The sequence below is a fragment of the Thalassophryne amazonica genome, chromosome 5, assembly GCF_902500255.1.
Source record: "Thalassophryne amazonica chromosome 5, fThaAma1.1, whole genome shotgun sequence".
In the NCBI taxonomy this organism is placed as follows: domain Eukaryota; kingdom Metazoa; phylum Chordata; class Actinopteri; order Batrachoidiformes; family Batrachoididae; genus Thalassophryne; species Thalassophryne amazonica.
Genome location: NC_047107.1, coordinates 82,187,466 through 82,200,250, shown reverse-complemented (window position 1 = coordinate 82,200,250; position 12,785 = coordinate 82,187,466). Strand labels below are relative to the sequence as shown.

Here is a 12,785-nt window from a genome sequence, read left to right as displayed (position 1 = left end):
TCCTGTAACAGTGGAATGTGCCGAAAAAGTACTGATGTCCACGTCTCTCTCGCGGTGCGCTCTCAGCAGCTGTGGGCGGTCTTTAAACCGGCTGGAGCACTCCTTAATCTGTGTAATCCCCATAAAATCATCCCTCAAAGCCATTTGAATTTTCCAAATGGTTACCACCTGGAGGTCTCACAGTTTCTGGAAAAAATTGATGCAGCAAAGCTCCAAATCATTCAGACATTTATTCGCAATAAAAATCCGACGAGAGGGGTGGACCACTGCTCACTGGCGATTGACGCAACTGACAGGCGTGAAAAAAAACTCACGCATGCGCACGAAGGTTCAAGCTTGGCTGACGCAATCACACGTGATTCAAATCCATATGGTTTTTGAAAAATAAAAAGGTCGGATACTTTTCTAACAGACCTCGTGTGTGTGTGTACACACACACACACACACACACACACACACACACACACACAAGTATGGCCATACTTAAGTATGGCCTTGATTATACACCTGAACTTGAAATGGGATCTGCCTCATTTAATGACTGGGTCAAAACGTCGTGTGAAAAATAAATAAATAAACAAACGCCTGCCCGAAATAAGTGTTGGGCATTGTGTGCATTAATAAGATCACATTTGGTTGAGTCACTCCTTTTTCTAAGTTTCCTGTGGAGTGGTACCTTAAAATCCTAAAGGCCCTGTCACAACTTGACGATTTTGCCAGCGTATGCCAACCGTATTAAAAAATGCTGGCATAAGTCTAATAAGTTTTTTTTATAAGCTAAGAGCATGTTGAAACAGGCTGATTAGGATGTACCCCTAATAAGCTAAGCTCCTCAAAAAATCTTGGGCATGTTGAAAATTTTTAAGTAGTACCAGCGTGCGACTCGTACATTCCGCACATGCAGGACATAAGTTGTAGATAAGTTATGCGATTGTTGGCAGACGTTTCTTGTAATTTACTGATAAGTCTAAATCTGTCCATTAATGCTGGCCACTGATTGGCTGAAACCTGCCCTCCGTATGCAGAACTGAACTGTTCATTTCAGTCCAATTCATCCACACAAAGCTCCTGAATTTTGAAAACGACCTCAGAAAATACTTTAATTCATGGATGGAAATGCAGCATTTTAAAGCAAGTCCCTCTGTGGTTTTTCTGCTCTACGTGCATTTCTCAGAGGATGCCGGTGCCGCGCGCTCTGATCACACAGAAGCGCTGTGATGATTTAAACTTTAAAAGCGTCATCGCTGTGGTGTCATCATTAGACGACCTGATTGATCAGGGTGATCACAAATGATTAATGCGCCGTTTAAACATTTAAAGTGCCGTCGCTGGTCACCATGCCGACAGATCACACAGCACTTCATTCAGATAACAACTGATCCTGGTCGACTGATGCTTTAAAAGGTTAAATCATCACAGTGCTTCATTATTCAGGTCTGTGGTGACCTGATCCGATCCGCTGATCAGGAAGCAGCCAGCGCTTTCAATATTTAAAGAGACAGCACTCCATTTATTCACGGCAGTGTTTCCCACAGCCAGTCCACTCATCAGCATTCTGTACACAATGAAAATGGTCCGAGATAAAAAATGAAAATAAAATATTAAATTACTGTTTCTGATGCGCACCACACCATGCAGTACTGACCCAAACCACTGGGTGGAAACGGGGATGTCAGCATATGCTGGATAATCGTCAAGGTGTGACAGCTGCATTCATTTATTAGACTTACGACAGCGTGCTCCAGAGTTTTTAATATGGTCGGCATATCCAGGCTAAATAGTGAGGGTGTAACAGGGCCTTAAAGTGATGCAATGACATCGACGTGCACATGACCCTTTTAAAGTTCAATTTGCTGCAGGAACCGTGGCTTTTTTCTGGATTAATTTGTCCTTCAAAGACCTCCCCTTCTTTATACAACAATCAATCTCCAAACTAACGGTATGTGTAATTTTCCTCCATGAATTGCAGGTCATTTGAGAGTCTTTTTCTGACTCCGTGTTGTATAGTTGGTGATTTGCGGACTTTTCTGCAAAACATATTTGATCCATGATTGAAATGTAATCGGCATGTGCACTGCAAAAAATATTAAAATATGACGGGAGAGGAAGGCATGAAAGCGGAAAAGTAACAAATGGCAGCTTTTTGTGGTCTCAGTCGTTTAGCAGGTGTACAGGTTCGCAGCCCTGTAGAGGGCTGTGATCTAAAGCAGTGTGGTTCACACCATGTGTGTATGTGTATGAAACTTAACTTTTTTTTTTTAATAGTTGCCGGCCTTGAATAAAGGCCTGCCTCGTTTCGGCGCCAGCTCTGAGCACAGTTTGAAAAAAAAAAAAAAAAAAAAAAAACGTCCGGTCTTTTAATCACGGAAATACGGTAGCCACTTTCCTCGAATCGGAGAGAGTCAGTGCTGAACTTCCATTCCACACTGCTCTGTCCGGTACATGCAAGGTGCTTTTAATTAAAATGCACTGCGATCGGGTGGGATGTTTTGCCCAATGGGAGCGAAAATCCATTATATAAACTTTGGTATATGCTCCCATGCTTTGCAAGTATTTAATACTTGCAGCAGACCCGGCACCTAAACAAAGCAGGCTTGCATTCAAGGCCGTCGCGAATTGACAAAATGCTGTTGCCTACACTGTAATTTATAAGGTTCACACATATCCCTGGGTGTGGTGAACCAATGACAACCACCTTACATCTGTCATGTAATGTCTAGACACTGGCAATTTGTTATAATGGAATGGTTAGAAATCAATTCAGTGCCAAATCAAAACCATACCAGTGCGCCACCTACCATCGTCCCTTTGTAACTGACACCATGGCATGCCATTTCATCTTAGGATTTTTAAGTTAACACTCCGTAACAAACTTAAAAATATTTATTGCAAACTGTACCTACTTTTGTTTTTGGGGTTTTTTTTGGCAAATGCAACAGCTTGCAGCTTTGTACTTCCTTTTTGTAACATCACCAGAAAGAGTTACCGGTATATTGTACGTCAGCACATACGCTGAAGCAAAAGGCTGCCATTTGGACCTGCGATTGCTCACACTGACAATCAGCCAGGCAGAGATGTCTGGCAGCTAACATATGTGACCCCGCCTTTAAACAAGACCAACATTTATTTAAAGCAGGTGTTTTTTTCCCAGCAGAGTTTTGACTGGGCAATTAAATGAGGCAGGCCCATATTTAAGGTCAGGCGTTTAAGCAAGTAAATCCGGTACAGAGTGTCACTTCCTCTTTTCTGTTGTAGTCCTTGCATTTTTCTATTTAAACTTCCCAAAATCACACATTTTCCCCTTGAACCAATCTCCCTGCTAATACGAGATGTTGGGATAGGTGTTAATACCTAGTTGACACATCCCATCATTTCTGCCAAGCTGGGCGGCTGGGAGCATCTGTGTAGAAGGGGCAAGACAAGGAAAAGTGGATGTCAACAAGGTCAGTGAAAGAGAAAAGAAAAAGAAGGGAAGGAGGCAGAGGAAAAATGGGTCAAGATAAGGAGGAGGAAGGTGAGACATGTTAATTTGACAGACATCATTTAGTCACAGGCAAAATTTATTAGTGTCCAATGTGCTGATTAAAAGGTGATACGATCAATCTTTACACACAATTATGTTAGAAACATGTAAACTACTAACAATTAAAATGCATCAGTTTGAACAATTGCATCTGAAACATTCCCTCACAAAGAGACCACATTTAATCAGAAAAAACAAAAATCATTTCAACATACTCTACTGCTAATCTGTATAATCTGAACAGCCCTTGATGGTTTTGGGTGTATTGCTCTGCAGTTCTTCTCACTCAAATTGTTTACTGGTTACTCTATCATGCAAATGAGTAGTTATCACAACACTATGCCAAGTGGGGGTGGGATTTTCATACTGAAGCCCCTTTCACACAAGGCCTGCTTTGAGTTGCGTCATGACGACACTAAGTTGATGCAGCCTAAAGCCCCTTTCACACCGGGCCTGCTTCGAGTTGCATCGTGTGGCGTCATGGCGACGCCATGTGGAAGCAACCTAGTGCCGAGATGATGCAGCTCAATGCCACAACAGCGCGAGTGACGCAAAGGACGAAGCAAATCGGACATCAAAAATTAAACGTTTAATTTTTTTGCGTCCTGTGCTTGACACAGAAATTAAGTGGTTTCAACGCAAGTCAGGGCAAAGCAACGGCACTCAACATGACTGGAAGCCACACCCCCAATACAATGTTACCCGATGCCAATTTATGATTCCTGCTGTGTTCCATTGTTCCCGAAGTATAAATCAGACAGGATTATTTTTATATCGTGTACACAATGCAGTTAAAACTACACTCTCAAAGAGCACAGAAAAAAAGAAAAAAAAAATGCTGATTGCAGCTGCTGCAGCTCCTCGCACATAAATTCTCTCACAACTATGTTTAAATAAAATCCATAAAAGTCCTGCTCACAGACTGATTGCCAGAGACAAGACATATCCACATCCAGTAAAAAGTCCAGACATCTCCACTCCACTCACGGACAATTTGTTTGCACGCACACATGTGAACAATTTAAAAAAAAAAAAAAAAAAAAAAAAACCTGTCTGGCTGCTGCAGTTCCTCGTTCTCCCCTCAAATTCTATCATAATTGTGTTAAATAAAGGACAAAAAAGGACATTAGGTCCTGCTCACAGACTGATTGCCAGAGACAGGACATGTCCACATCAAGTATAACTCCAGACATCTCCACATTTACACACGGATAGTTCACTCGCACATGCGCAGCTCACCATCAAAGGAAGAAAGAAACTATAACAGAAATCAGAGCACAGCCCTGCACAAGAACAAATATAAACTAGAAGAGAAATCAGAGTGCACAGTCTGGCTGCAGTCAGATTGCCTGCAGGTTCTCCTCTGCCTTCTCACATCCTCTCTGCCCCCCTGCTACGCGCACCTGACGCAGACATTCCTGCTTCGTCATGATGCCACACGAAGCAACTTGAAGCAGGCGCGGTGTGAAAGTGGCTTAACACCACAATATAGTGAAGGACTCAAAAGACGACAAAAAACAGACGCAAAAAAAATGAAACAAGTTTAATTCTTTAATTAAACGTTTAATTTTTTCACCGTCGAGCACAGAACACAGAAGAGAAGTATTTTCTCACAGGTTGAGGCAACTTAACAGTACTTAACATGACTGGATGCCACACTCACACAATATAACGTTACCCAACACCAATTTATGTTTCCTGCTGTGCTCCATTGGTGCTGAGCCATAAGTCATGCAGGATTGTTGTTGAACTTTTTATACTGTGTACACAATGCAGTAAATCTATACCGCTCAAAGAGCACATGTGAAAAATTAAAAGAAAAAAAAAAAAAAGCTCATTACAGCCTGGCTGCAGCTCCTCGCGCTCACCACCTCTAGTACAATGCTCACAGAGTAATTGCCAACGACAGGACATGTCTACATCCAGTATAACTCCTCACGGAGGACACCTCTACGTCCACTCACGGCCGATGCGCGAACGCTGACTGCAGCTCTGTGGTCACAGGAAGAATGATAAACCTTTAACAGACATCACAGGACACACCTGCAGTGCTGCACAAGAAGAAATATAAACTAGAAGAGAAATCAGAGTGAACACCTGTTCATTTTATAGTCTGTCTGCAGTTGAGCTCCTCAGCTAGAGCTGAAATGATTAGTCAAGTAATTTGAATAATTCGATTACAAAAAATGTTCGAGGCAAATTCTGTGCCTGCCAGCCCTGTGTGTGCCACTGCAAGGTCCCCAGAAAAAGACAGAAGACGACTAGAGCATACGCTTCAGCCGTGTAAACGCTAATGAATTTAGCACAAAAGCTACCGCTTTCCAATACGGCACACAGAGTAAAATAAAGCTTTTTAGGAAAAAGACGGGCCAAGCTGATAATCTGAAATATCTTACTGCGCACTTAAAGCGAGTGTGCTTGTCTGTTTTTAAAAGACACCGTTTCATCCGCCGTCTGCTCTCCGCTCTACGTGGGGAGTCACTATTTGCCCGCCGGCTGCTGTCTCTCTCTGCTCGGTGTGAGGGGCTCTCAGCACTCCCCTCACACCGGGCGAGTCAAAGCTCCGTCCCCAGCCACACTGACAAACAATTTCTAAAAGATCCTCTCAGCAAAAGTCTACTCTTTCTTCTGTGTTTTGCTCAGACTCGCACTGTTTCGTTTTTCATTTTCACTTTTTTGGGCAACACACAACGCTTCACAAACACCATAACTTAAATAAAATAATAATAAAAAACGTGACTGTGAGGCTTGCATGTTCAACCTCCATCTGAAATGCATCTGCTTAGTCGTAGAGAAAGGGATAAAAAAAAAAAGTTGCATTTTACATGTTGGGGAAAACAAAAACAGAAAGCCACAACTCATTGCCATTTCAGCAAAATGTCAAGACTTTGGCCGAGCTCCTGACACCGGGAAAAATCCAAAACTTGTAAAGATGTGAAGAAAAAAAAAGTTACACAGGAAAACAAAGGGATACACTAAATCTGACAATCTGTGTGATGGCACAGTGACATTGTGCCATTGCTTAGGGAGAGCCCTAGACCAGGGGTGGCCAAGTTCGGTCCTCGAGAGCCACATTCCTGACACTTAGTTGTCTCCCTGCTCCAACACACCTGAATCCAATGAAAGGCTCATTAAAAGTCTGCTAACAAGTCTTTCATTGGATTCAGGTGTGTTGGAGCAGGGAGACAACTAAGTGTCAGGAATGTGGCTCTCGAGGACCGAACTTGGCCACCCCTGCCCTAGACGGTTAATGATGTTTAAAAACGCAAAGTACTTCTGATCCGATTACTCGATTAATCTCCAGAATGAAATCGCTAGAATAATTGATTACTAAAATAATTGATAGCTGCAGCCCCATCCTCAGCGCTCTCATCTGCTCAAGCTTTGCCCCCCCATTGCGCACAACTGACGCAGACATTCCTGTGTTATTGGATACGCAGTATAAGCAAATCAAAGCAGGCCTATTATTAAAGGTGCTTAAAGGCCTCCTGACACTTGCACACACTTTGTTGTGACAATCCCACCCGCTGTGTTCCCAGCTGGATGCTGCACTTTGTTCCACTGGCTGCCATGCACTGTGTGCTGCATATATAAAATAATAATTTCAGAGTGGATTAATCATTTTCTCATCAAATTGGTTGTTGAAAACGCCTTTAATCACTCCCGGAATCACAGAGGACTGCTGCAGCTTTTCCTCTCTCTCGCACGCGCGCTGAACGAGGTGGAGAACATATTTGGAACAGTCTAAAAAGTATTTGTAATGTTTATATTGTAATAGCTTGGTCAAACAGTTGCATTTTCTTTCCTTCTTATGAGTGGCTGTAAAAGTATTTTTATGATTGAATAATTATAACGAGATGTTTAATCTGACAAGCTGCGCTCTAACGCGGTCTGCTGACGCAATTATACAGTGTTTTTGACTTGTTTGTGTAATGTTCACATCATTAATGTGTGATGGAGATTTTGAACATTTCAAAATTTTCTTTGCGTACGTGCACAAGGCATGCACAGCTTACAATGAGTTTGAGACAGGCTTATGCTCCTGCATGGCAGAGTGCATGTATGTGCGCAGATCAAAGTCGTGCAAGTGCAAGCACAAACCAAGCATAAAGTCAAAGGAATTGTCTGTAGACCATTGAGACAGGAATAGCTTGAGGCACAAATCAGTGAGTCGGCGAATCAGTCAGCAAGTCATGCTATGACTTGGTCTTCGGAGTGAGATTGCATCAGAATTTTGGCTCTCTGTTGGGACTGTTTACACAGAGACTGCTACCTGCTGCTTTGGACTTGAACTAACAGTCTTTTTCAAGACTTTTTTACTTTTTACCTTTTTACTTTTTTTAACTTTTTTACTGTGCTCCAACGCCTAAGGAAGACCTCTAACGGTCGAAACATCGCGACGGAGCACTTTTATCAGCTAACTTTCATTAGCGTTGGCAAGCAAACTAGCTTGCTAACGCTTTCGTTTTTATTTTTTTATTTTTATTTTAGCACCGTTGTCGTGCGTTGCCTGTGCTGCTTCATGGCCTGTTTGGTGCCTTGATTGGGGCACTCCTTCTGCTGAATCACCTCTGGATTATTTGCACATTATTCACTTTGTGTGTTTTTGGGAATCCGCTAGCTTAGCGCAGCTACTAGCTCTTAGCCGGTTTTAGCATGGAGGCTTCTCCTGTCTCTCCCGTACTTTTCTGCTCTGGGTGTGAAATGTTTAGTTATTCCTCGGCCTCCTTTAGCAGTAACGGTACTTGTAATAAGTGTAGCTTATTCGTAGCTTTGGAGGCCAGGCTGGGCGAATTGGAGGCTCGGCTCCGCACCGTGGAAAATTCTACAGCTAGCCAGGCCCCTGTAGTCGGTGCGGACCAAGGTAGCTTAGCCGCCGTTAGTTCCCCCCTGGCAGATCCCGTGCAGTCGGGAAAGCAGGCTGACTGGGTGACTGTGAGGAGGAAGCGTAGCCCTAAACAGAAGCCCCGTGTACACCGTCAACCCGTTCACATCTCTAACCGTTTTTCCCCACTCGACGATACACTCGCCGAGGATCAAACTCTGGTTATTGGCGACTCTGTTTTGAGAAATGTGAGGTTAGCGACACCAGCAACCATTGTCAATTGTCTTCCGGGGGCCAGAGCAGGCGACATCGAACGACATTTGAAATTGCTGGCTAAGGCTAAGCGTAAATTTGGTAAGACTGTAATTCACGTCGGCAGTAATGACACTCGGTTACGCCAATCGGAGGTCACTAAAATTAACATTAAATCGGTGTGTAACTTTGCAAAAACAATGTCGGACTCTGTTGTTTTCTCTGGGCCCCTCCCCAATCAGACCGGGAGTGACATGTTTAGCCGCATGTTCTCCTTGAATTGCTGGCTGTCTGAGTGGTGTCCAAAAAATGAGGTGGGCTTCATTGATAATTGGCAAAGCTTCTGGGGAAAACCTGGTCTTGTTAGGAGAGATGGCATCCATCCCACTTTAGAGGGAGCAGCTCTCATTTCTAGAAATCTGGCCAATTTTTTTGGATCCTCCAAACTGTGACTGTCTAGCGTTGGGACCAGGAGGCAGAGCTGTGATCTTATACACCTCTCTGCAGCTTCTCTCCCCCTGCCATCCCCTCATTACCCCATCCCCGTAGAGACGGTGCCTGCTCCCAGACCACCAATAACCAGCAAAAATCTATTTAAGCATAAAAATTCAAAAAGAAAAAATAATATAGCACCTTCAATTGCACCACAGACTAAAACAGTTAAATGTGGTCTATTAAACATTAGGTCTCTCTCTTCTAAGTCCCTGTTGGTAAATGATATAATAATTGATCAACGTATTGATTTATTCTGCCTAACAGAACCCTGGTTACAGCAGGATGAATATGTTAGTTTAAATGAGTCAACACCCCGAGTCACACTAACTGTCAGAATGCTCGTAGCACGGGCCGGGGCGGAGGATTAGCAGCAATCTTCCATTCCAGCTTATTAATTAATCAAAAACCTAGACAGAGCTTTAATTCATTTGAAAGCTTGTCTCTTAGTCTTGTCCATCCAAATTGGAAGTCCCAAAAACCAGTTTTATTTGTTATTATCTATCGTCCACCTGGTCGTTACTGTGAGTTTCTCTGTGAATTTTCAGACCTTTTGTCTGACTTAGTGCTTAGCTCAGGTAAGATAATTATAGTGGGCGATTTTAACATCCACATAGATGCTGAGAATGACAGCCTCAACACTGCATTTAATCTATTATTAGACTCTATCGGCTTTGCTCAAAAAGTAAATGAGTCCACCCACCACTTTAATCATATTTTAGATCTTGTTCTGACTTATGGTATGGAAATAGAAGACTTAACAGTATTCCCTGAAAACTCCCTTCTGTCTGATCATTTTTTAATAACATTTACATTTACCCTGATGGACTACCCTGCCGTGGGGAATAAGTTTCATTACACTAGAAGTCTTTCAGAAAGCGCTGTAACTAGGTTTAAGGATATGATTCCTTCTTTATGTTCTCTAATGTCATATACCAACATAGAGCAGAGTAGCTACCTAAACTCTGTAAGGGAGTTAGAGTATCTCGTCAATAGTTTTACATCCTCATTGAAGACAACTTTGGATGCTGTAGCTCCTCTGAAAAAGAGAGCTTTAAATCAGAAGTGTCTGACTCCGTGGTATAACTCACAAACTCGTAGCTTAAAGCAGATAACCCGTAAGTTGGAGAGGAAATGGCGTCTCACTAATTTAGAAGATCTTCACTTAGCCTGGAAAAAGAGTTTGTTGCTCTATAAAAAAGCCCTCCGTAAAGCTAGGACATCTTTCTACTCATCACTAATTGAAGAAAATAAGAACAACCCCAGGTTTCTTTTCAGCACTGTAGCCAGGCTGACAAAGAGTCAGAGCTCTATTGAGCTGAGTATTCCATTAACTTTAACTAGTAATGACTTCATGACTTTCTTTGCTAACAAAATTTTGACTATTAGAGAAAAAATTACTCATAACCATCCCAAAGATGTATCGTTATCTTTGGCTGCTTTCAGTGATGCCGGTATTGGTTAGACTCTTTCTCTCCGATTGTTCTGTCTGAGTTATTTTCATTAGTTACTTCATCCAAACCATCAACATGTTTATTAGACCCCATTCCTGCCAGGCTGCTCAAGGAAGTCCTACCATTATTTAATGCTTCAATCTTAAATATGATCAATCTATCTTTGTTAGTTGGTTATGTACCACAGGCCTTTAAGGTGGCAGTAATTAAACCATTACTTAAAAAGCCATCTCTTGACCCAGCTATCTTAGCTAATTATAGGCCAATCTCCAGCCTTCCTTTTCTCTCAAAGATTCTTGAGAGGGTAGTTGTAAAACAGCTAACTGATCACCTGCAGAGGAATGGTCTATTTGAAGAGTTTCAGTCAGGTTTTAGAATTCATCATAGTACAAAAACAGCATTAGTGAAGGTTACAAATGATCTTCTTATGGCTTCGGACAGTGGACTTATCTCTGTGCTTGTTCTGTTGGACCTCAGTGCTGCTTTTGATACTGTTGACCATAAAATTTTATTACAGAGATTAGAGCATGTCATAGGTATTAAAGGCACTGCGCTGCGGTGGTTTGAATCATATTTGTCTAATAGATTACAGTTTGTTCATGTAAATGGGGAATCTTCTTCACAGACTAAAGTTAATATGGAGTTCCACAAGGTTCTGTACTAGGACCAATTTTATTCACTTTATACATGCTTCCCTTAGGCAGTATTATTAGACGGTATTGCTTAAATTTTCATTGTTACGCAGATGATACCCAGCTTTATCTATCCATGAAGCCAGAGGATACACACCAATTAGCTAAACTGCAGGATTGTCTTACAGACATAAAGACATGGATGACCTCTAATTTCCTGCTTTTAAACTCAGATAAAACTGAAGTTATTGTACTTGGCCCCACAAATCTTAGAAGCATGGTGTCTAACCAGATCGTTACTCTGGATGGCATTTCCCTGATCTCTAGTAATACTGTGAGAAATCTTGGAGTCATTTTTGATCAGGATGTCATTCAAAGCGCATATTAAACAAATATGTAGGACTGCCTTTTTGCATTTACGCAATATCTCTAAAATCAGAAAGGTCTTGTCTCAGAGTGATGCTGAAAAACTAATTCATGCATTTATTTCCTCTAGGCTGGACTATTGTAATTCATTATTATCAGGTTGTCCTAAAAGTTCCCTAAAAAGCCTTCAGTTGGTTCAGAATGCTGCAGCTAGAGTACTGACGGGGACTAGCAAGAGAGAGCATATCTCACCCGTGTTGGCCTCTCTTCATTGGCTTCCTGTTAATTCTAGAATAGAATTTAAAATACTTCTTCTTACTTATAAGGTTTTGAATAATCAGGTCCCATCTTATCTTAGGGACCTCGTAGTACCATATTACCCCAATTAGAGCGCTTCGCTCTCAGACTGCGGGCTTACTTGTAGTTCCTAGGGTTTGTAAGAGTAGAATGGGAGGCAGAGCCTTCAGCTTTCAGGCTCCTCTCCTGTGGAACCAGCTCCCAATTCAGATCAGGGAGACAGATGCCCTCTCTACTTTTAAGATTAGGCTTAAAACTTTCCTTTTCGCTAAGGCTTATAGTTAGGGCTGGATCGGGTGACCCTGGACCATCCCTTGGTTATGTTGCTTTAGACGTAGACTGTGGGGGGTTCCCATGATGCACTGTTTCTTTCTCTTTTTGCTCTGTATGCATCACTCTGCATTTAATCATTAGTGATCGATCTCTGCCCCCCTTCTCGGCATGTCTTTTTCCTGGTTCTTTCCCTCAGCCCCAACCAGTCTCAGCAGAAGACTGCCCCTCCCTGAGCCTGGTTCTGCTGGAGGTTTCTTCCTGTTAAAAGGGAGTTTTTCCTTCCCACTGTGGCCAAGTGCTTGCTCATAGGGGGTCGTTTTGACCATTGGGGTTTTTCATAATTATTGTATGGCCTTGCCTTACAATATGGAGCGCCTTGGGGCAACTGTTTGTTGCGATTTGGCGCTATATAAGAAAAAAAGTTGAAGTTGAAAGTTGAAGTGTCAGGGGGCCTTTAGTCCAAGAATGGGGCCAGTTGTGCAACTTTTTCATGTGTTCATGTCAGCAAGCCATTTCAGAAGGTGATTTATTTTAGAGCAACGAACTACAGTGTTTCCCTTTCAATATTGTAGGCCTGCCAGGCCACCAGCCTAAAAGAACCCTGGCAAGGTCAGAAATATTTTGTTGATAATGAAAAATATGGCAAAATAAGCAATAATCTGGATGTTTAT

The 12,785-nt window shown here is 42.3% G+C and overlaps 1 protein-coding gene across 1 annotated transcript in view; it reads right to left on the bottom strand.

Moving 5' to 3' along the window:
• LOC117510808 (solute carrier family 23 member 2-like) overlaps positions 1–12,785 on the bottom strand; it is a 135,988-nt gene that overhangs the window by 88,223 nt on the left and 34,980 nt on the right. The window contains 1 exon segment of the mRNA XM_034170682.1: positions 3,352–3,400. Coding sequence (XP_034026573.1) covers positions 3,352–3,400 — 49 coding nt within the window.